Raw genomic sequence first — 23,069 nt, 5'->3', positions numbered from 1 at the left:
AATGTTGGCTTGAGCCTGAGGTTTGTTTGCCATTATTATTAATAGGAAGTGGTGTTCACGTGGTACGAGCAAGAAAAAAAGAGTTCCTACTTTCAGGTAGGAGTGTCATGTTAAGGTTGTTTTCTTTCCTTCTCCATTGCTTCATACATTACACCACAAAGATTTTTTTAAAAAAAGTCCTGAAAAAGCTAGTCGACGTTCTTTTTAGAATACCTCTCTCTCTCTCTCTCTCTCGGAAAGAGTTTGGACTTTAGAGTACCGAGAATCCCCCACTTTTCTGATGACTTTTTGCTTTTCTTCTCGTCCTTTTACTGTTGTAGTCTGTTCTGTTCTGTTCTGCTCCTTGGGTTCCTCAAAGTGAAAATAACATATTATTACTTATGTGAAAACAACTCTACGGTTTGCGTTTGCCATTGGTGAACAGAACTGTGTAGTGTCCTCTCCGTAGATCCAATATTTGCTTAAAAACTATCATAGTCAGTTCTACTTGCCAAACACATTATCATTATATGTACCATTTCTTTTTTTCTTTTTTTTTTTTTTGAAATTTAAACTGCATCTCTCTCTCTCTCAGTGGTTAGGAAATGAAAGTATTCATGATCTTTAAGATTCCACATACATCCTTTTAGTATTATCTGTACTTGCAGAATCTTTCTTTCTCGATTGGTTTTGCCTCAAGTAATACTTGACCCTGTACTTCCATTTCTCATTATATTATTGAATGAGTTACACTATCTGGTTACTGCTTCTTTTAGTTAGCCATAAGATATCTTGTCCTTCCAGTCCCTTCTATATTCTCTTCATCAATTTCTTTTCCAAACCTCCAAACTCGACCTCTAACTTGTAATCCATATACCCTCCAACATTTTCAGGCTACATTTTCCAAAAACCCCATAAGCTTGAAATCTTTACCTAGCCAATTCCCAGCTTTCCAAAAACAGTCCAGAATCATATTTATCTTGGAACATCAAACTTAATGTCAATGCCGCTAGATCAAGCACCACCTCCACCAACAGTGACCATAACACAGCAAACTTTCTCCAGCCACAGCACCTTTGTTCCTTTTATTGCCGTTTTCGCCGTGATCATAATCTTTGGGGTGCTTGCCATTATGATCGGACGGCTGTGCTCAGGTGGGAGAACCCTGGGCTACGGCCATTATGATATGGAGAGATGGGTAGAGGAGAAATGCTCATCATGCATTGATGGAAGGATTAGCCCCCCAACAACTACTACAAGACCAAGGGCTAATAATGCGTCTCTCACCTCGGTACCGACAACGCCAATTCAAACCCACCAAGAAAACAGGCAAGAGGAGCCCTCTCCTCAGAACCCGCAGGCAAATGTTTGATTCCTTCAGGTGTTTTTTCGATGTTATAGCTCGTTTTTACCGTTTTATTTTATTAATTTTGGAAATAGCTTTTTGGTAGTTGTTTTTATTATATATTATAATTAAAGAATGTGATGGATTCTTCTTCCTTTAATATCAAAAATCCTGAGTATGTTTTCAGTTTATGTTTACATTCCTGATAAGGCTGAAATGCCTTTACATCTCTTCTTTTGCCAGATGCATATGCTAGAAGACTGTTTTCAACAAAATTTTGGTCATTAGGTTCTCTTGCATTATGAAAAAAATATACCTATCTTATATAATTGTGTGACAGGGTGAAGTTTTTTTTGGGCTGAATGACAGGGTGCAGTCTCTATTTTTTTTTTTTTTTTTGGCTGAATGACAGGGTGCAGTCTAGTAGTTAGAGGCATTGAATGAGCTATAGACCAGACATTCAATCCCTATTAGGAGTTTTGTTAGATTACTTGATATACGGTTTTGGCTGGCGAGTGAGGTCGTTTATCCCTAATTTACTTCCTAGGAGTGGATTCAATAGGCCTGCCTTGGTGATGTTTAATGTCATTAACAAATATATATATATATATATATATATATATTTATTTGTAACTCAAAATAATGTTGCACAATTTAATAACTTGTTATTGAATTCATATTATGAAAATCCAACGGTTGATGTAATTTACTATTCGATCTATAAATTAATCTTTTATGTATCATTTTAAATTTCAAAAATTTGAATTTAAACAATTAATTGATGACATAATTATTAATCTTTGATCATCTTAAAATTTTGTAAATATGAAGAATATATAAAGATAATGTAATCCAGTGGTCTACTTATCAAATTTCACATCTAATTAAAAAATATTAGGTAGTGTAATATTACTTAAAGTTACATTAGGTGTAATTTGAACTCAACTTATCTATACATATATATATATATATATATAGCCAAAACTTAAAGATAATTCAATTAGATTTTAATTGGATTCTTAATTTTGCGACACATGTCCCATTTAATTTTTAATTTTGTACAAAGTGAATTATTGATTGTAAAAATCAAAGAGTCCAAATCCAATTTAGATTCTAAATTGGATTTTAATTGGAGTCCAATTTTTTGCCACGTGTCCATCTAAAAATCGAAGAATCCAAATCTAATTAGATTCTAAATTGGATTTTAATTGGAGTCCAATTTTTCGTCACGTGTCCATATAAGTTTTTAATTTTTGTGGCAAATGAATTATTGGGTGCAAAAATTGAAGAGTTTAAAACCAATTAAATTCTAAATCATATATATATATATATATATATATAGTGAGAAACCATTACATATTTTAGAAAATGTATGGTTTCAAAAAAGTGTAAATTAATACTTGTAAGGTGGTGGGCCTTGTTTGTAATGTTGGGCTGCTTCATACTACACTAGGCCCGAGTTTTCTGGATAAGGGAGTTGAGATTAGTCTAATTGGAACCCACCTTGGTTTGACTTGTGCACAAACTACACTACGTTTGCCAAGTTTTGATTACATGCCCATGGCAAGTAAAGTCGCTATAAAGAAGTTATGATAAGCAGATATAATACGAATAACACAAGAAAATATAGTCACTACTTTTAGTCACAATATATAAAAGTGAGCAACAAAAGGCTTTTCGTATACAGAATAAGCTAAGTGAAGGATAAACAGAGTTAGCAAAATCAAAGTGTTAGTCTGCCATGCCAAGTGATACATAGGATTGAAACCAAGGAAGGGACGTTCCCTCAACACGAGTAATCTCAGAGAAGAAATTAATTGTTTTGAGAGAAAATGCTTAAATGGTCTATGCCCAAATACAAGTCTTTTGCCTTTTATAGAGAGCAAGGCTATTGAGGGAGAGAGGGGATCAACCTATTGGTGCATGTCTGCCGTTCTAAACTCTCTGTTTTTCTTTTCCTCTCGTTACTTCTTACTTTTATTTTCTTTTGTTTTATTTCCTTTTCTTCCCAATGCTTACTTCTGGTTATCGTTTTTCCTAAAAATTCCTATTATCGTGATTTTCCTCCTCCCCCCAGTGCACAACAAGGGGTTTCTTATATAGAGCCTGCCGTGATTAGTATTATTGTTTTAGCCTTTAACTACCTTTGTCTGGTGTGGGTGTCCTTGCCGACCACTTACTGGTCGTCAGTTGTTCAACTACCACCACTTACCTATGCTGGCTGTGCTGCTCTCCTCTGCTAGACAAAGAAGGCTATTTTGTTTGTTTGCTTGCCGTGGCTTTTCTACCCGTTACAGTGTGTGTGCTCTCTCTCTCTCTCTCTCTCTCATGGCATGCACCTAGTGGTTCTAACTCATCCTTACTTCTTTTGGGTGGCATGTCATTCCAACAGGACATTTCCCCCAAAAGAACCTGAGCAAGAACCCTAGAATAGGTTTTTTCTCTCTCTTCACCGCCAGACCATGTCCTCTCTTATCTCTGACCCATGACCCACCACTTCTTATATTGGCTGGGTACAGGCTGGTGGTGCCTGGGTCTTGCGCGTGCTCCACCTTCTTTGCCTACTGCCCATGCATTTGCCGTGATCTGGAGATTGGTCTATACGTTCTACCATGCACTTTTGGCTTCTTATGGCGTGGGTTGTTTTTCGATCTGCCATTCTTTATGACTTGCTTCTTTTTAGGGATGGCAATTTAAATCCGACCCGTAGATACCAGGCCTGGCCCAACCCTAATGGGTCGGATTTTACCCGGCTCAATAAAGAATAGGGTTAGGTATGGGTTTTTAAAAAAAAAAACCTGAAGTGGGTCCGGGTTTTTATAAAAAACCCGAAACCCAACCCGAATATGACCCGATTTATGTAGTTACAAAAAGACCCCTTATATATATAGTTGTAATGTAAACCCTATTTCCCTAATCCAGCTGCCTCTCATAATCTGATCTTATTTCAATTTCATGCCTTCAGCCCCTCACGCCCTTAGCCTCACGCCTCAGCCTGACATCTCCAGCTCACAATCTCACTCACTCACTATCTCACACGGCCACAAGCCCACAAGCAGTCAAGCACAGGCAGTCGCAGTCACCGTCGCTGATCTCACACTGTCGCCACACGGTCACAAGCCTACAGCTCTCTACTCTCTCAACTCTGTTCGTCCTCACCATCGCTGATCTCACTATCGCACAGCCCTCTGCCCCTCTCATCTTCCTCGCCCATGGCCTCATGGCCTCGCTCCACCTTGATCTCCATTTTTTTTTTCTGGGTTCAGTTCGTCTCAATGTGAGTTTGTGTTTGTGATTTTGAAAGGGAAAATTATAGATCTAAAATTTGTGTTTGGTTTGTGATTATGAAAGGGAAAATCATAGATCTAACATTTGTGTTTATGATTTCTGTGTTTATGTTTGTGATCGTGTTTGGATTTGTGTCTGTGTTTGTGATTTTGGGCCGGAAAATCATAAATCGAAGTTTGTGTTTCCGATTTTGAGCTTGGCTGGGCATGAGGGGACGGGGCCCGTGGAGGCCCAACGGGGCGGGTTTGGGGTTAAGAAAAAAACCCGTTTAATAAACGGACCGGGTCCGAGTTTCTAGGATAGACCCACGGGTCAGGTCCGGGTATGGAAAAACCCGGCCCGAACCCAACCCGTTGCCATTCCTACTTCTTTTGGGGGTTGGGCCTTGTTGGATCATGGGCTTTCCTTCTTCCGGCCTACTCTGTGTTCACTCTGTGGCCTTGTTAGCATTTCTAGCCGTACCACTCTGCTATTCTTGTTGTAATGTTGTTTAACTCAATCCTACTGGGCCTCTTTGGGCCTGTTGTTTATTTCTCTCTCAATGACTCAGTGTGTTCATTGGGTCTTTTCTTACATTGTTTGTGGGCTCCTGTGTCCCATTTCCCTCTTGGGCATCCTTAGCCCATTTGCTTTCCTTGGGCTTTCTCGGCATTTTTCCAATCTTGCTTTCCCATGGGCCTTTACTAATTTTCTTGGGCTTCCTTGACCCAATTACTTTATACCTCATCCTTGGGGCTGATGAGTCTTCCATTAGCCCCTTACTTTCTTTGTTTGCATTACTTTGAGCTTGCTGTGGTCCATTCTTACTTTTCTACATACTACTTATGGGTTTGCTTCTTCTCTCTTTTCGGGCCCATTCAAGCCTGTTTGCTTCCTCATGACTCACATTATGAGCCCGTGAGCCATTCATTCTTGCCACTTGGGCTCAATGGCTTTTTCTTGCTTGTTAACTTTGGTTTGCCCGTGTCGCTGGGCCTTTTCTCTTACTGGGCTTGTAAAAAATGAGCATCAACAATACTATGTATAATTTGAGCATTTTCTTAAAAATATGTATAATTCGAACTGTATAATTGTGATTGTTTTTAATTGTATTTGTACATATGCATAGAGCTACACACTAGTATATATATATATATATATAGAGAGAGAGAGAGAGAGAGAGAGAGAGAGAGAGAGAGAGAGAGAGAGAGAGAGGGTTTAGTGGCATTAACTTAATGGATAATTTTAGGAAATTTTTGCTACTACCTTTATATGAAAAAAAAAAAAAAAAAAAAGGGTCAAAAAAATCAATTACTTTTTTTTTTCCATAAAAAATTTCTAAAAATACTAAATCAATGCGTCCATTAAATTGTGACAATGACCTTACTTGGAATACACCAAGGCCATGGCTACTAGCTAGAGTTGCCTCAATTTTTATTTTTTTATAATTCAATAGTTGGAGAAGGAGATTTAAACTTCCTTTAATTGAAAATACCATAAAGTATAAGTTGGGTTATAAGATTCATGACTAAAATTACCTTAGTTTTTCTTACATGTTTAGCCCATTTAAATGCTCCATGTTTGCACTTTTTTATGTTTATAACAAATGAGGATGGTGGATTCAAATTACTTTGCATTTGGAAATTTTTTTTAAAAAAGCCAATATTCGTGTCTGAAAAAAAGTGTTTTTTTTTTTGGGTGGAATCGGTGAGGAGGTGTTTTCTTCTTTCTACAATGGTCAACCCCGACCTATGAACTCGTGCTTGAATGCGGTAGTTCGCTCCATTGATTAATATATAAGCTTGCAGTTGCAAGAGCATAAATATTATTCCTTTTTAAGTAGGATAGGTAACAACTTATTTTTTATAAGTAGAATGGTACAAACATTTTTAATTTCTACATTGCCAAGGAGGTTTTAAATTTATTCTCAGCCAATTTATGTGCCGAAACCGGTAACACATACCGTCTCAAGACATGTAAAGAAGGAAGAGTCAAAACTCAAAAATCCAAATAGCTACTAAGCGAAACCAAAAAGTGCAGGTACATGATTTTCTGCTGCAACTTTCACGTGATTAACCGTGAATGATTGAGAAAAAAAATAATAGATTCATGTGTATATAATTGTCCATTACTTACAATTTATCACTGTGTTAAGTTGTAACAAAAATTGTGACAATTTGTGGGATCCAACTCAAAGGAAAAATGTTTTATCTTATGCTCAACCAAGAAAAAGAATTTTACGAGACAGTACCTCTATCTCAAAATATGTCTCAATTATATGGATCTTACTCCCATCTATCTATATATCTAAAAGTTGAAGCGTACTATTTATTGTTGCTTCACTCGTATTGCGCTACCTCATCCACTATGTCATTGGTTACATAATCATTCGTTTTCTTATTTATATTTTATTCCTAAATTTTGTTGACAAAATATATATGTAGGGACACAATTTTAATGATCCGATCCTTGTTGGTCTAGCTTTGGCCCAAGGAGTCCAACACAATGAATTTCTTGTAGAGTATGGGTTAAAGAACTTGGTTTCAGTTAGCTTAGACAGTTTGTTGCATGGGCCATGGAAATACAGAGACAGGAATGGAGAAGATGGACGTGAAGAGGGAAACTTTATTCATGGGCATACATTCGTACAATGAAATTTTGCTCGTGTTCCTTCCCTCTTTTTCTTTCTCCGTCCCCTTCTCTTGGGGGACTCTTACATATTATATAGGCCATCTTTTATCATCTGGGCCTTACACTTGTTGATCATCCAAACCCCTACTTGAGCACCTGTCCTATCAGACACCCTTATCAGTTCTTTGTGAGTTGCAATGACTAAGGTAGCACTGTTCAGGGGTCTTCTCTTCATTAATGCGGCCAGGAGAGTAGCTGTGGTGCATTTAATGTGGTGGTGGCAACCTTTGCTGGGATATTTTGGGTTTCCTTTCTTTATACATGCTTGGAGGGAGGACTACAGTAGCTGGGACGCACCTTTGGCCTGGATTTTGGAACGTCCGAGGAGGAATTACTCCTCGGACGTGTTCTCTTTGCTCCAGTGGGCCTGAGTAAGGATTCTGGACCGCGATGTCTCCTCGGACAGAATGGTCCTCGGACGGGCCCACGGCCCAGCCAACCTATTATTCTGGGCTGGTCCCCATAATATACATATTGATTTTACACATTCAACTTTGATGATTTTAACTTTATGTATAACTCTGCATTTACATATTCACCTACATTAATTTAGATATTTATACCTAAACAATAGAATCAATGAATAATCTAAAACCACAAACAATATCTATACATACATACATACATATATATATATATATATATATATCTATGCTATTATATAATAATGGAAGCTTTGCAATAACTTTTACAAAGCCAATTCTCAATATATATGTGTGCGCGTGTGCGCACTCTTTTTGTGCCACATCATTAGCACCCTTTCTTATTTTTTAGTTTTTGCAATTTTTACTTTGTTCAACCTTTCATCTTCTTCAACTATTGTCTTTTTAGTTCAATTTTTCATCTCCTCCAATCACTATCTTCTTAAATTTTTTATTTGATTTCCTTTATATATTTTTAAATTTCTCCTTTATAAAATCCTACCGTTTCACTTTTTTCAATCTTCATATACTTTTATCCTAACTCTTCCATCTTAATTTTCTTATAAATTTCTTTGTACTTTTTTTCCACCTCTCTCCCATATTCCTTTCAAGTTGTTCACGGCGAAAAGGTCAATACTCTCTCTCTCTTTCCAATTTTGTTTCTTTTTTGGTGAATTTTTTTATTGTTTCAACTACTTTTGTTCAACCTTTCATCTTCTTCAACTATTGTCTTTTTAGTTCAATTTTTCATCTCCTCCAATCACTATCTTCTTAAATTTTTTATTTTATTTCCTTTATATATTTTTAAATTTCTCCTTTATAAAATCCTACCATTTTACTTTTTTCAATCTTCATATACTTTTATCCTAACTCTTCCATCTTAATTTTCTTATAAATTTCTTTTTACTTTTTTTCCACCTCTCTCCCATATTCCTTTCAAGTTGTTCACGGCGAAAAGGTCAATACTCTCTCTCTCTCTCCAATTTTGTTTCTTTTTTGGTGAATTTTTTTATTGTTTCAACTACTTTTTTTTTTTTCTGTTAATGGTTCTTTTTGTTATTGTTGATTTAATTATCGCATCACATTTGTTTTTCTTTTTGGTAAATTTGTATCAATTTTTATGCATATTTATTAGGTATTTTGTCATTCCAATTCCCAATCATATATATATTTCTTTATCCTATTGGTTTGAATTGATTTAGGTTAATAATTAGTTGTTTTGCAAGTTAAGAATTGATTTTTTTTAGTGATCCATTTAGATGTGAAACTATGAGACTTTATTAAATTTCGTTTATTTTTTTAATCCTTTTGGGTAGGCAAAATTGTAGTTTTTGTAGAGAAAGTACTCTTAATAGTTTTATTAGAAGTATTCTATAGTGTCATTTAGATAAAAGCACAGTTTAGTCAAACAAAAATAATTGGATGAGTGACATATTTTTGCTTTTGTAATTGTATTATTATTATTATAGAAACTTAATTAAGATATTTTGCTAATAGTTGTTTATTTGATCATCTTTTTGGGTGGAAAAATTTGCAATTTCTACCTTAGAAAATAATCTTAATAGATTATATATCAACAACAATTTTTTTTCTTCTAATTATTCAAATTAATCATTGTTAAGCGACGATTGATATGGCATTTTTTTTGTTTGCAAAGTATCTTCATATAGATATGTTTTGATTCGGTATATTTTTATGGATTTATTAAGATAACTATTGTGTTCAAGAAGAGAAATAGTGATCATAGTATACTTCAAGAGAGATAAACTGATTTGGGATTAAAGATAACATTAAAATAGAAGGCTACATGTTGAAATTTTGAATGGTGAAAAAACTATTTTTTTCATTATTTTCTAACTATCATGATTGGAAAAACTTAATACACGTTATATTCTATCACTAGCAAATTGGCTCATAATATGAGCAGATGAAAATTTTTTATTTATAGGACACAAAAGTCATCACTTAAAAAATATTAAAAAAATGGTATAACAATGTTTATTTTAGGGAAAAAAGAAAAAGAAAAAAAGATCCTTGCCCTTTGTTTACTGGACAGTCTGGACCCTTTATTGGTTTGCTTAACGGTTATATAAAAAACATTTTCTTATTTAATAATTTAATACATCTAAAATAAAATTCTCATAAGTAAAACACTTTACTGCATATGATTAGTCATAATTATATAATTTTATGAATATTTTTAAAAAATAAATTATATATTATATTTTATTACAAAATAATTAAATATTCTCGCGCCTCGCGCAAGTGGCAACTAGTCGTATATAATGTGAGAGGTTGAGAGAACCAAAGCCAAGCGTGTAGTTCTATGATAGAGGGAAATAGTTATAGTTCCCGAGGGAGAGACATCAAGGCCGTCACATAAAAACGCCTGCCAGACCAGAGTAATAAAACGACTGCAAGAGTAATAAATCACCACCAAGTAAAACTTCTGCTCTTCACTTCCGTAGAGATGAACAGAGTTTATTGGTTAAAAGCAGAGATGCATGTGAGGGTGATAGCCATTACCCAGTAATGCCCAACTGGCATCATTGTGATTTGTGAATGATAGTAATTGCCTAGTCCCCTAAAAAAGAAGAAAAAGAAAAGGGTAAAACTTATTACAATACACACAGTGTTAAATAACACTAAACACTACCAGCAGTTGAGTAAATATTTTAAATTTGTATGTCAACCGTTTCAGAAAATTATTAGTAATTGAATAACTTGGTTTTGTCTTCAAGAGTGGCTTTAAAAATCTGATAAAACATATATAGAGAAGGAACAACATTTATAACACTGCAAAGGGACAGGAGAAACAGTCATCCTATAAAACAAAGAACGATAGGCTATCATACAAGCTCAGATTTAACCCACTTTTATAGGTTGTTAATAAACAACCTAGGTCTCGAAATTTGAAATTTCCTTGGAACGTCCGTATCAAAATGCAATTTGCATTATCGAAAGTGTTTGGATACTGTTTATTTTGTTGAAATTAAAAAATTATTGTCGAAAGTATTATAAATAAAGATAAAAGTTAGTTAAAATAGTACAGTAGAACTTATAAATAGTGTCAAAAAGTATAGTAAGTCTCATAAATAGTAATAAAAATAAACTAAATAGTAAAATAATTTGTATTTTTCATCCTAACCCAAACGTAAAAAAATAAAAAAGAAAAAGAAAAAGAAAAAGAAAGAGAAAGAAAGAAGGCGCCAAGTTTCTTCTGTCATCAGTGAGGGAACGCATCCCACTTTCCAACATGCGGAGAGGAAGAAGAAAACAAAATCAGTATTGTTAACATCATCATGGTCTGGAATGCAAAGATATGGCTGATATGGGGCATATAATTATTTTTGCAGGGGTTAAATTGAATATAATTTGAGTACAACTAGTCACTACTCACTGTCACTAGGGTGCAGCAGTCTGTGGTTCTATGCTATTGATTGTTGATATAGATCCTGTGCAATAGTATTGCACAGTAATTGCTCGATGCAATACCTATGGAGGGCTGAGGGCAAAAATTTAAAAAAAAAAAGTTAACTTTTCTCTTAAGCTGTTTGATATATATATATAAAGTAATTTTTCTCCTCAACCCTTTTATCTTTTAGTTTTTAATTTTAACTTTTGCTCCAAACTAATGTATCTCGTGCAATATAATAAATCCATTGGTTACATGGTCCTGGGTACTAGAGTTTATGGAATTCTAGGGCCATGGACAAAATATCAATTAAAAAGTGTTGAGAGATAGCTGAAGCTAATACGTCTATTTGTTTATGAGCCTCTCCAAATAATAGGGATTTGTGTAAAATTAAAATTAAAAAATAGAAGAAAAAAAAATCACACAGGAAATACAAAGACTTACATGGTTTGGTCTTATGCTTATATTTACTAGAAATGTCAATAAGAAAATTTTAAAATTTTAATACGAAAATAAAGATATTACAAATGTGTCACAGAAACATTTTCACAAAACTCAAATCCCAAACCCCAAATACGCATCCAAAAAAGTCAGAAATTTTAATGCTAGTGTGCCCAAGACCAAAGTTGTGTGTTGAAGGCCACCATTTATGTGTGGCCATATATATTTGCTTTTTAGGCTTGTCCCATACCACCCAATAGAGTCGGCTAGTTATTATAAACATAACCTTTTTGTACACGAAAAGAAAGGAGACACCATTATTGTCAAAGTCCACAAGGCTTTAAAGCCTTTTAAATTGGTCATGTGGGCACTACACGTACCATGCAAATTGGAGACTCTGAAAATAATGTCTGCAAACACAACATTTCTTTTTTTCCAAAAACAATAAGATGACTTTGTTATAATTGATGAATAATAATGGTGATATAGAATAATAGAGATGTTATTCTAATCATAATGTATCATATTCAAAATTATTGACATGTTTTGTTATGATTCATGGATAATAATAGTGATTATCTGATGAAATAAACAGTATTCTAATCACAATAGATCATGTCAATAAGAAAAAAAAGAGTAAAAAAGTTGTGTCAATACAAATACCATTGTGGGCTTTGGAAGGGCCATTATGTATTGAAGAGGAAATAAAAGGGTCCGAGTGAGTGTAATCTATTCACAAGTCAGACCCAAAAACAAGAGTGTGACCTAATGCTTAGGCTATGATTCATTTTAGGACAAAGGAGTTTATGGGTTATGAAGCAGTGAGGCCCAAAAGTTACGAGGAGAGACCTGTTTAGCCCGTTTAAGAATTCATTAAACGGCATGTCAATTTGATCAGACTGACGAGTAGTTTTAGACAAATTTTAGAGTCATTTATCAATATGAAACGAAGCAACATAATGGGTTTGCCAACTACAAGTTGGGAGTTCCTGAAATGAAATGACTATACACTAGTTATCATGGAAAATTTAAAAGCAAAAAGGATGTCGTTTGATGTTGAAAAGAATCAAAGGTTTATTGTGCATAAATGGTCGCCTTTTCATTGTCATTGTCATTTGCTTAAAAGAAACGTGTCCATCTCTATAAATGGTGTCCATTTTTTTGTTGTTTTCATGAGTATATATTTCGCGAGACATACCCACTTGGCATGTGATGAGTTTCACTTCATATTAAGTCAATTAAGATAAATAAAGGATTACATCATTTACATGAAGCTCCAATTGTTGAGCAATCCCCTTAAATATAACACAAATACAGCTAATACTTCCCTAATTATGGTATCAAAACCAACCTAATAATGTCATCTTGCTCAAGGGCATTGCAATGTAATGCAAGCTCAATTGATAACGTCAAAGATTTAAGTGAAGGAAATTATAATATCCCAAAATGCATGGATTTAGAGATTATACTAACTATATTGTGTATATTTTTGTGTGTGGATTTTGAGGATAAGTATTAGGTTTGTTTAGGATATATAAACAGGTATATGCAGATATGGCTGAAGCTTTCCTTAGATTATGGCAAAAGATGTGTGGCCATTCAAGCTATTTCATTGTGTAAACTTCCTTTTTTTGGATAAGTTATTTCATTGTGTAAACTTGCTTTGTATGCATCCAAATTAGAATTTCAAGTAGAATTTGAGCTAAAATTAGTTGAACTAATGTTTCAACCTAAACAAATGTTTCATATGTGCAACATAGAAGTGTAAATGTGAAGAGTTAGTATCTTTATGCAAATGACTTGGAAACATCTATTAAAATTAAATCTAATCCATTGTGATTAAAAACATCCTGCATATAAACTTACCACAATGATACACTAGTTTTTGTTCAAGTGGGTACAATATTAATCTAGCGATTAGTTTTCAGGGGACGCTTTATTTTGAGAAGATGGGAGAGACCTGCTATTACATGTAGCCGACTACTTGGAACACCTGACTTTGCTAGTGCCCTTCCCTTTTGGTCTAGCAACACAAAGCATGGGACATATTTAATATCATAATGAAGAAGCTGCATTGACAAGTAATAAGGAAAAATCAGCTAGAGCTTTATATTAATCAATTCATCATATCATAGGGAGGATGTAGGGAGCCAAAGATGCTAAAAATAAACCAAGGAAGCAAAGTAATTGATAATATAACATCATCATAATCCAGTTATGATCCCACTGAGATATTAACAAACTGAAGCTTAAAGAACAATAGCTATAATGCTAAATACATGATAGATTAAGCAATAGATGTATCATGTATTTCACATACTTGAACATAATTCAATTACCACAAATTCATAATGCATTAAACTGCAAATTAAATTAATCTGACCAACACAACATTATATGCAACAGAGCAATTTTTTCTCCATTTGAAGTGATCAGCTTTTATAGAATTTCAGGAACTTAATTAACTCCACTTCCAAGGAAAGAAGGAATTATAGGATAATAGGCAATTTATATCAACAAAAAAAAGGTTGTTCAGTTGCTTGTTGTACTCCAAAAAATAAACCTCCATCAGCCATAGCACCCTCAAGTATAGACCAGTAACATATTTCTTTGTGCTCAACATACAAGCTAAACATTCAAATTTCATAAATTAAAAGTGCTATGCATTTCATGCTCAACATCCAGACTAGTATGTCATTTGGTTGTTAAAACTTTCCCACCCTCAAGAATGGAGCCAGTATCATCAAGGACAAAGCCCTAACGATAAAAAAGGTTGAGATATTAATACCAAGTTACTTCAGGATCCTTTAATACAAGAGCAATAATCATACTCATTGTAACAAAGAATGTTATTCCCAAAAAATAAGAAGTGTGAATCCGGTTCCAAATATTGCCAAATATTTAATAACAATCTCATAATTTCAGCACTTTCATCATCTGAAAAACAGATCATCAAGGACAAAGCCCTAACAATAAAAAAGGTTGAGATATTAATACCGAGTTACTTCAGGATCCTTTAATATGAGAGCAATAATCATACTCATTGTAACAAAAAATGTTATTCCCAAAAAATAAGAAAAGTGAATCTGGTTCCAAATATTGCCAAATATTTAATAACAATCTCATAATTTCAGCACTTTCATCATCTGAAAAACAGACAAGAAATAGTGACATAGCCTTATTGGCCTTTTGTTATCAAAGAGCAAGATCCTGTCACCAGGACTTTAAACCTGGTATATACTCTCCATCATAAACCACATGATACAATCCAACACAACAAGATTTACTCGAGTAAAATCCACAAATGTTGTGGTCATATGTTAAGCCTATTCTAAATAGGTCTTGGCCAAGATAGAGAAGTGAAATACTGAAAAATATAAAAAATGATCAATGGCCTCTCAGGCAATTGCAAGAGATTAAAAAAAAAAAAAATAAATAATAAAATAAAAAGCAAAAACAAACAAATAAGTGAAACACATGAATGATACCAGATATTTTCCCTCAATACTTAATCATCTGCAAAAGTCTAAGTTGCCAGACAACATGGTTTCTCCAAGAGGTATATCCTTGGTGCCTCCTAATTAGTAATAACTTCAGTAATCAGTATAGTGTCATACTCAGTGGGACAAACAACTTAGTAATGCATTCTCATGACTATCCGTAATAACTCCACAAAAACAGAATGGCACCAGCCACAATATAAGAAATAGACAGTATGCTTAAAATAATATAACAAGAAACCCCATGGTTTTGTTGATTAATGCTAGATAACTATATCCAACAACCAAGCTAAAAAACAGCCTCAAAATTGCATGTGTTTATATATAAGATTACGAGGAACGTAGCATACCTCAGGTAGCCATTTTTCATTTTCCGCATCTGCCATGACAATGTTGAGCCAATCTAAGTTTCTACCCTCCACCTCTGAAACAAAATCAACTAATGAATTGCAAAGCCTGCATTTTGGTGAGTAGAACTCAATCACAGTAGCCTCTTTCCCAGTTGCCAGGGCTGAAGCAAATGCTGTTTGCTCTGCCTCTGCTTGCTCTTCAGGAGTCAAGTTCAACTTTTTCGACTTCAAACTCTTACTTTGGTTGGTTCCAGCATCAAATTGGAAGGGTTTATTGGAACTGAGCGATGGATAAGAGGATTTTGAAACAGAGGTGACGAGATTGAAAGCAACAGACCCAAGATTTTGCAAGGACTTGAATATCCAAGGACTGTCAAACATGCAAAGATTAGGACTTTTAGGATTTTGTTGGGTGTCCCATGGCCATTTCAGGCAAAATAAAGGTTGTTTGGAAGAAGGACCCATTTTCTCTACTTTTCCTTTTTCAGATTGACGGACCTTTAAGACTCTTCATCTGTTACCCATATAGACTACCGAAATGAAGAATACAGTAAGGGGAGAATGGTCTGCATGGAACAAGGAAGATGCAATTAAGAAAGCTGCCTCAAGACTATGAAATGACACAATCATCTCTGTCTCCAGTGAGATTGATTATCTTAGAATTGGTTATCATCTTTTGAGTCTAAATTTATCATTCAAGGCCCTTAACCAAGCAGTATCATTAAAGTCCAAACCGATTAATTCAATAAACAAGGCCTTTTGGATGGACCTCCAAACTTCCTTATAACCATCTCTTATATTATATGCATAGGACACAATAAGTCATTGATAATACATACACACCTAATAGTTCTACTAATGATCTTCTTTTTTGCTTCAATGAATATGGAATATCAAAACTAACTAAAAGCCTATAAATTTCCACAAAAAACTGAAGCCCACTACTAGATGTGTTCCAATATCCAACTAAAATGTCCCAATTAATAACAAGAACTAAACCCACAACTACAAGAATTTTCCCAGCAAACAAAAATTACAAAATGATAATGCAATCCACAATAAATTTCATTTTTTTGCTCTTCCTTTTTCCTATGTGGACAAGAACAATTAACTAAGAAAAAATTAATCTACAAATCAAGAAGGGAAAAATAGCATGCAGTATTTTGATTCAAAAGGAAATAACACAAACCCAATTTGAAAAATCTTCTAAAGAGACGAAATTTCTGTAATTTGACTAAAAAACCTTCAAATTTCAAGTACAGAGTTCATGAACTCAGAAACTCACACAAACCCCCAAATGAATGAATCAACAATTTTTGACTTGCCCTGCTTTTAATCAAACTGAGAGACACAATAAAAACCACAATAAAATCAATGAAAAAACTCAAACAACGTTAAATATACGTACTTTTTTCTGTATGTATGGTTGGCCGCTCAGAAAGGGAGAAGGTGTTTGTGGTAAGCCCAAGGTGGTCTTTGTCTGAGGTTGTTGTTATTTCACTGAAATTGGAGGGTACTTTTGTACTTCAATATTTTTGTCCCTATTACTGCCATTATGTCGGCCCGCCCAAACCCAACTCAATTGTCTTGACGGGCTCTGGTAAATTGTTGGGCTGGATCTTAACATGGGCTTTACTTATCATTTTTTTTTTTTTTTTGAGCAAGATCATTTTCTGTCTTTGGTTATTGGATCCGCATCAGGATTATCTCTCTTATATGTAACACTAGTTAGGGCAGCACTTGTGAGGAACGTGCTTGCCATGGAAAGAGAGTAGTGATTAAAGTCAATTTTATATTTTATTTATATCACAAAATAAAGATATAAATCATTTGATTTTCAAAGTATATAGAGATTTACATTAATCGAAAAAATACACTAATTTTAAGAATTTTGATAATTATGTCATAAAAAGTTAATTTCATTTGTATAAGAATTTTGATCAACCACAAAGTTAGGGTAGCTACTTAACACATAAATTTCTATTTTACTATAATAGTTTTTTAGTATCTATTTGTTAAAAGCAATATATCCACTTACTAAAAACTTCTAAGAATGATAACGAATATCATCATCTTCCAATAATAAATAATTGAGTTTTGCTAAGAAAAAAAAAAGATAACAAAAGGCATGTGTCATCGAATTTTCCATTAGATAAATTATAAGTTTTGAAAATTTAAACCTAGAAAATCAATATTTTTTAGATAACAAATAAAACACTTTATATCATCATTCCAACTTTCTAAGAATTACTACTATCTAAAACTCAAAATACGTGAAGAAAATTTTGGGATGTTAAAATTTAGTGGGAGTATTTTAGACATTACACAATAAATATATTAAGAATCATAAACTTTCATTACAGTTTAATTGGGAGGGTAACAATATGACAAATTTGCTATTTCCCAAAATATTAAGGGAAAAATTGCTTGATTTTAAAGTTAAAGGAGGAATTATAAACTACCCCAAACATAAAGGATGAAAAATGTTTTTATCTTAAGTTTTTGTTTTTTTTTTGTTTTTTTTTTTTTGGGTGTAAAACTATGTGTCTTTACTTAAAATGATGCGTAAAGAAAAAAATATACAAAAAGTCAACCTAAGAAAATTGTATGTGAAACGATGAATTTTAGCTCAACAAAATTGACTAAACCAACAAAAAATTTATAAAAACACAACAAAATGACACAACATTTTCATAATACTTTTATAATTTTGTTATATTTTATTTTGACTTGTAAAGTATTGACAGCTTAGCAGTTTTGAAAATATTGTGACAACAACAAGATGTCTTAACATTTTCACAAAAAAAAATGTTATGTTTACGACATTTTCACAACAAAATCATAAGTAGTAGGTTGTTGCAGATTGTTATTGGCGAGCAAAAAAGTAATTTCATTGGTAAGTTTAAATTAGAACTAATAAAAATTTATCACCAATGATTTGTTACAAAAGTGTAATGAAAAATATTGTGGATATAACACTTCTTTTTTCACAATACCTTTATTTTTAGTTGTGGTTGGTTCTAGTATGATATTTTATTACTTTATTTTGATTTATAAAGAATTAACACCTCAACAATTGTGAAAATATTGTGTCAATTTGTTATGTTAATATTTTATTAAAATGTGAAACAATGCAAATTGGACCAACCAAAAATAATATAGCAAATCTATTGTAGCTTTACCAGTTCACAAAAAAAAAAAATTAATAATAAAAAAATAAAATAAAGTGGCCAGCGAAACAGTGAAAATTGAACAAACCAAAACTACTATAGCAAAGTTACTGTAGTTCTTTCCATTCACTCTTTTTATATATAGAAAATGTTGTGAAAAATGTTGTTGATGTATCACTCTCTTTTTTTTCACAATACCTTTATTTTTAGTAATAGTTGGTTCTAGTATGATATTTTATTTTGACCTACAAGGAATTAACACTTCAATAATTGTAAAAATATTGTGACAATTTGTTGTGTTACTAAATTATTATATATAATCCGGGTAACTAACAGTTCATATGTCTATAAAAATTAAAAGAAAAAAAAAGTTCAACTGGCAATGTTATGACTTATGAGAAGGAGAAAAAAACATAAAAAAGGGTCAGTGAATAGTACGTGTTGATTAAACCAAAAACATTTTGGTGGAAAGGATTGGCTCTTTTTATATATTGATAATGGTAAGATGGAGTAACATATTTTGAGTTGGTCTAGGCTACAAGAGTGTAAGGAAAATGTCTTTTGTTATAGAAGGTATCTTGTGCATCCGCATATGTATTATCTCTTTCATAATCTTAATATAGGAAATAAATTGGGCAAATGCCCCTTTCAAAAAAAAAAATCCAGCATTTGGCTCATTTTCCAAACTAATTAGAGAAATATCCCTCTTTTGAAACTCGATTTTCTCAAAATTGAGTTATAAAACAAAAAAAAAAATTTTGAAACCCTATAGTGGCGTTTTAAGGAGCCTATAGTGACGTTTTTTAACTTGATCTCCATAAAGTCGAGTTACATGCAATTTTTTTTTCTTTTTTTTACCTATAACTTGACTGTATGGAGATTGAGTTTAAAAACGCCACTATAGGTCCTTAAAACGTCACTATAGGCTCCTTAAAAATGCCACTATAAGACTTAACTTGATTTTGAGAAAACGAGTTTCAAAAGAGGGACATTTCCATAATTAGTTTAGGAAAGAGAGCAAAATACTGGATTGTTTTTTTAAAAATGGCAAAGGCCAATTTTTTCCCTTAATATAGAGTGACACATTTTGAGTCGGTCTGAAAATGCGAAAATGAAATACCTTTATTTGGATAAAATATATACATTATCTCCCTTTGGATAGTACACAATTGTAAAACTCACGTATTGTAAAAAAGATAATACATGAGATCATTATTGTTATATATATGTGGAATATTTTATTGATAGATGAATCTCATGTTGCTCTGTTAGGCAAGAACACCCTCCCCAAAAAAACTCGTGTTATGGGTAAAAACAGCCCACCAACCCACATTCAGTTGTTTTTTGATGACCCTGATGTCTGGCTAATCATAACCTTTCGCAACAAATTCTTTTCCTAAATGGATACTTACCGAAATTGTGATGACTAAATGTGATTGTCAACTCATGAATTGACAATCATGCACTTTCCATCCTGATTGTATAGTCAAATATGGCTCTCCTAGTCTCCAAACCTTAGGCCTAAATCTGTAATTTGTATTCAAGTAATAAGGAAATTAGCAAATGAGAAACGAAATAAATTTACAAATTTTAGCGATGTTGGGAGTATGAAAATGTTGAATTGAATCGAAGCCTCGCAATTTTGCTGCTCATACCAAACGAAGTTGAGGGCGAAACATGCATTTTATAGCCAGTTAGCTTTGAAACATGTTGCCAAAGTTTCCTATATAAAGCCCCATTAGCTCATACTCTCTTACCACCATCACATTCTATATACCTTGGTTTTCTTTCAAGCTCATTAGAGGAATTTGAGAACGAAGATGGCTCTCAGTTACAGTGTACAAGGATTCATCCTACTCCTGACTGCCTCCTTATTGGCAGTTGGTGAGGCCAACACCATTGTTGTTGGAGGCTCAGAAGGTTGGCGTTTCGGCTTCAACTACACTGATTGGGCTCTCCAAAACAGCCCCTTCTACATAAATGATACATTAGGTGAGCACTAAGTGTCTAACTATGTTTTATAGATATCAGAATAAATTATATCTATTTACATGATTTTTATTTTTTCCGACAATTTAATAGTTGGAAGAGGGGGATTTGAACCCTAAATATCTCATTTGAAAATATTAAGAGGTGCTAACCAATTGAGTTACAAAGTTCTAAATCTATCTACGCGAAGTTATGGGATCATTTGTGATATCACATTCATATTATAATATTTTATTATCACTATTAGTCTATTAGGTCTAGTTCTGTAAGTATTTTACACTTGTGTTTTAAGTTTCCCAATTAAATTCAATTACATTGTTGCATTGACTAATACAACATTTACAGTAAAATCTTTTCCCATGTACAATTGAATTCAAATATATGAGTTATTAGTCAATACAACCAAATGGTTGGATTTAATTGAGAAACACAAAATACAACATTCTTTCTAAATTTGTCCTCTTATTAGTACTCTATTTTAAGAATAATTTACAAAATTATAGGAAGTGATGAGGTGAATATTGCAGATTAATGTGGACTATTAATTAAGTTGAAACTATCTCTAAAATAAAATTTGTAATAATTTGAATAAGGGATGATGATTGCAAATTAATTTTGAATTCACGTATTGATTAAAAAATTATAGTATAAGCGTGACCTAGAAATGATTTTTTTTTTTTTTTTTCTAGATAACAGCAATTAACCTCAAAAATATTTATGGATTAACTAATTGAATTTGTGGTTTCGCATTGTTCCATTTGTTTGCAGTATTCAAATATGTTCCACCAAGCGACACTTCATTTGCTCCCTCAGTTTATTTGCTGCCAGACCTATGGAGCTATATAAAATGTGATTTCAGGAGGGCTAAGTTGTTGGCAAACGCTACACAAGGTAGCGGTGAGGGCTTTGGGATTGTGCTGAAACAGTGGAGGCCTTATTACTTTGCTTCTAGTGGCCACAATGGCTTCCATTGCAGTGCGGGGTTGATGAAGTTCTTTGCTGTTCCATTGCCACGAGGGAATTAGTCATTGTCTCATGCATCACAAATAAAGCCAAGGTTTATGCAATTAATATTGCTATTTATTGTTTCAATAAGTTTGGGTACGGAATCTTTTTACGATCGTTAAGGTGGTTTATAAATCATATGTAACAGTGATATTCTAATCATAACTTGCCACGTTAATAGTTGTAACGAAGATGGTAAAAATATTTAGAACCCAAGCATTACTTTATTTGTTTTTATCAATGATTGTTGTAATAAAAAAATCAATCAATTGGGAGGACCGTGATTGAATATCAATAAAACTTTTCTTTTTCTTTTTTAAGTTATGATACTGTATGATTTATACGGAAAAAATGTGATAGAATTGTTGTTTGAATGAGTATTTTATTAAAAACATCCGAAAAAGTCTTAGAACAAGCAGAAAATTCTACAGAAAACAAACATCACAGCCCTACAGCTCCTAACCAGGACAGAAAACATCACTGCCGCTCAAACAAAACAAAAGAAACAAGAGGTTTGTTCCACAACTTATTCCTTAATTTGTTGAATTGGAAAGTTGAGTGGGGAGGATAAAAGTAGTCAAAGGTACTGTCATTACTCGCAACTTGTCATCTTAATCTATAATAAAGTTAGCTAAAAATTAACTGATGCTCTAGAAGTATTAGTTTATAAAATATTTTTTAAAAAACATTTTATAGAAAAAATAATAGTAAACTTTTTTAACTCTTTATATTTTTTATAAAAATTGTATTAACATTTTCTAAAAATAATCAATTAGTAAATGCCCTAAAATACCCGAGAGCCATAAAGCTATACAGTGAAACCAGAATCTGTATGACCCTTCACGAAAGGTCTGGCCAAAATGATAGAAGACAAAGATGTCAAAATCTTCATCCTCCCACATCGCCAAAAACTATTGCTTTTTGGCACAATTTGTTGTCCAAAAGGCTGTTATTCTTTACTAGACCTCATGCACGTTTAAAACATGCACGAGCACGACATGATTAAACATGAGATTCAATAGTGTCCACTGTCCCAAGTGGAATACACCTTTAGACAATTTTTGCTTCCAAACCTGACCAAGGAAGGACAAGTTGTCCCATATTATATGTCCCATGTTCACTTCCCAAACCATGAAATTAAGCTCCGATTCTCATCATGAGAAATCTCCTTTGTGGATTCTGAAAATGTTTTTGCTTCCTTAAATTTGTGTACTCAAATTACATCAAAAATTCAGAACCTCTTATATAAAGATTTAAAAGGAACAAAAAAAAGGGCATATGTGTTCTATGAAATTTGATAGTGGGAATATATTATCATTATAAGCACCTAGCTATCTGCTTTAATAAAGAGTTCTCCTATGCTCCCTCTTCTGACTTTTATAGTGATATGTTGTATAGATTTACTTTTTCAATATTTTTCAAGTTTGCCTTTTTCTTTTTGTTAATTTATTTGAAGAAGGAAATGAGTGAATGCGAGAGAACTATTAAGTTTAAT

At 33.2% G+C, this 23,069-nt stretch overlaps 2 protein-coding genes across 5 annotated transcripts; one reads left to right on the top strand and one right to left on the bottom strand.

The window, feature by feature from the left end:
* Positions 1–13,346: 13,346 nt before the first annotated feature.
* On the bottom strand, positions 13,347–16,916 carry LOC126712105 (uncharacterized). 4 transcript variants are annotated; one of them, XM_050411310.1, is made up of 4 exons: positions 16,819–16,916; positions 15,411–15,976; positions 15,049–15,137; positions 13,347–13,583 (listed from the first exon to the last, which is right to left on the bottom strand). In XM_050411310.1, exons 2-3 carry the CDS (start codon positions 15,873–15,875, stop codon positions 15,087–15,089), a joined length of 516 nt encoding a protein of 171 aa, XP_050267267.1. In that variant the 5' UTR covers positions 15,876–15,976; positions 16,819–16,916; the 3' UTR covers positions 13,347–13,583; positions 15,049–15,086. The 4 variants fall into 4 exon arrangements, with proteins under 4 accessions (XP_050267267.1, XP_050267264.1, XP_050267265.1 ...); XM_050411309.1 differs by having other exon boundaries at positions 13,394–13,629; XM_050411307.1 differs by lacking the exon at positions 15,049–15,137 and having other exon boundaries at positions 13,347–13,629.
* Positions 16,917–20,213: 3,297 nt separating this feature from the next.
* LOC126699595 (blue copper protein 1a-like) lies at positions 20,214–21,860 on the top strand. The gene is made up of 2 exons (XM_050397514.1): positions 20,214–20,572; positions 21,338–21,860. The coding sequence occupies exons 1-2, from the start codon at positions 20,401–20,403 to the stop codon at positions 21,592–21,594; spliced, it is 429 nt and encodes a 142-aa protein (XP_050253471.1). The 5' UTR covers positions 20,214–20,400; the 3' UTR covers positions 21,595–21,860.
* Positions 21,861–23,069: the final 1,209 nt, after the last annotated feature.

This window comes from Quercus robur, chromosome 2 (genome assembly GCF_932294415.1).
Source record: "Quercus robur chromosome 2, dhQueRobu3.1, whole genome shotgun sequence".
NCBI classification, from domain to species: Eukaryota; Viridiplantae; Streptophyta; class Magnoliopsida; order Fagales; family Fagaceae; genus Quercus; species Quercus robur.
The sequence above is the reverse complement of the archived record's forward strand: the minus strand, read 5'-3'. Positions and strand labels throughout refer to the sequence as shown.

What these genes read in the sequence shown, in the direction of transcription:
- LOC126699595 (XM_050397514.1), top strand. Translation starts at nt 20,401, where the DNA reads ATGGCTCTCAGTTACAGTGTACAAGGATTCATCCTACTCCTGACTGCC. An exon ending in CTACATAAATGATACATTAG is followed by an intron (nt 20,573 to 21,337) that starts GTGAGCACTAAG and finishes ATTTGTTTGCAG; the next exon opens with TATTCAAATATGTTCCACCA.
- LOC126712105 (XM_050411307.1), bottom strand. Translation starts at nt 15,875, where the DNA reads ATGGGTCCTTCTTCCAAACAACCTTTATTTTGCCTGAAATGGCCATGG. An exon ending in ATGAAAAATGGCTACCTGAG is followed by an intron (nt 13,630 to 15,410) that starts GTATGCTACGTT and finishes TTGTCAATGCAG; the next exon opens with CTTCTTCATTATGATATTAA.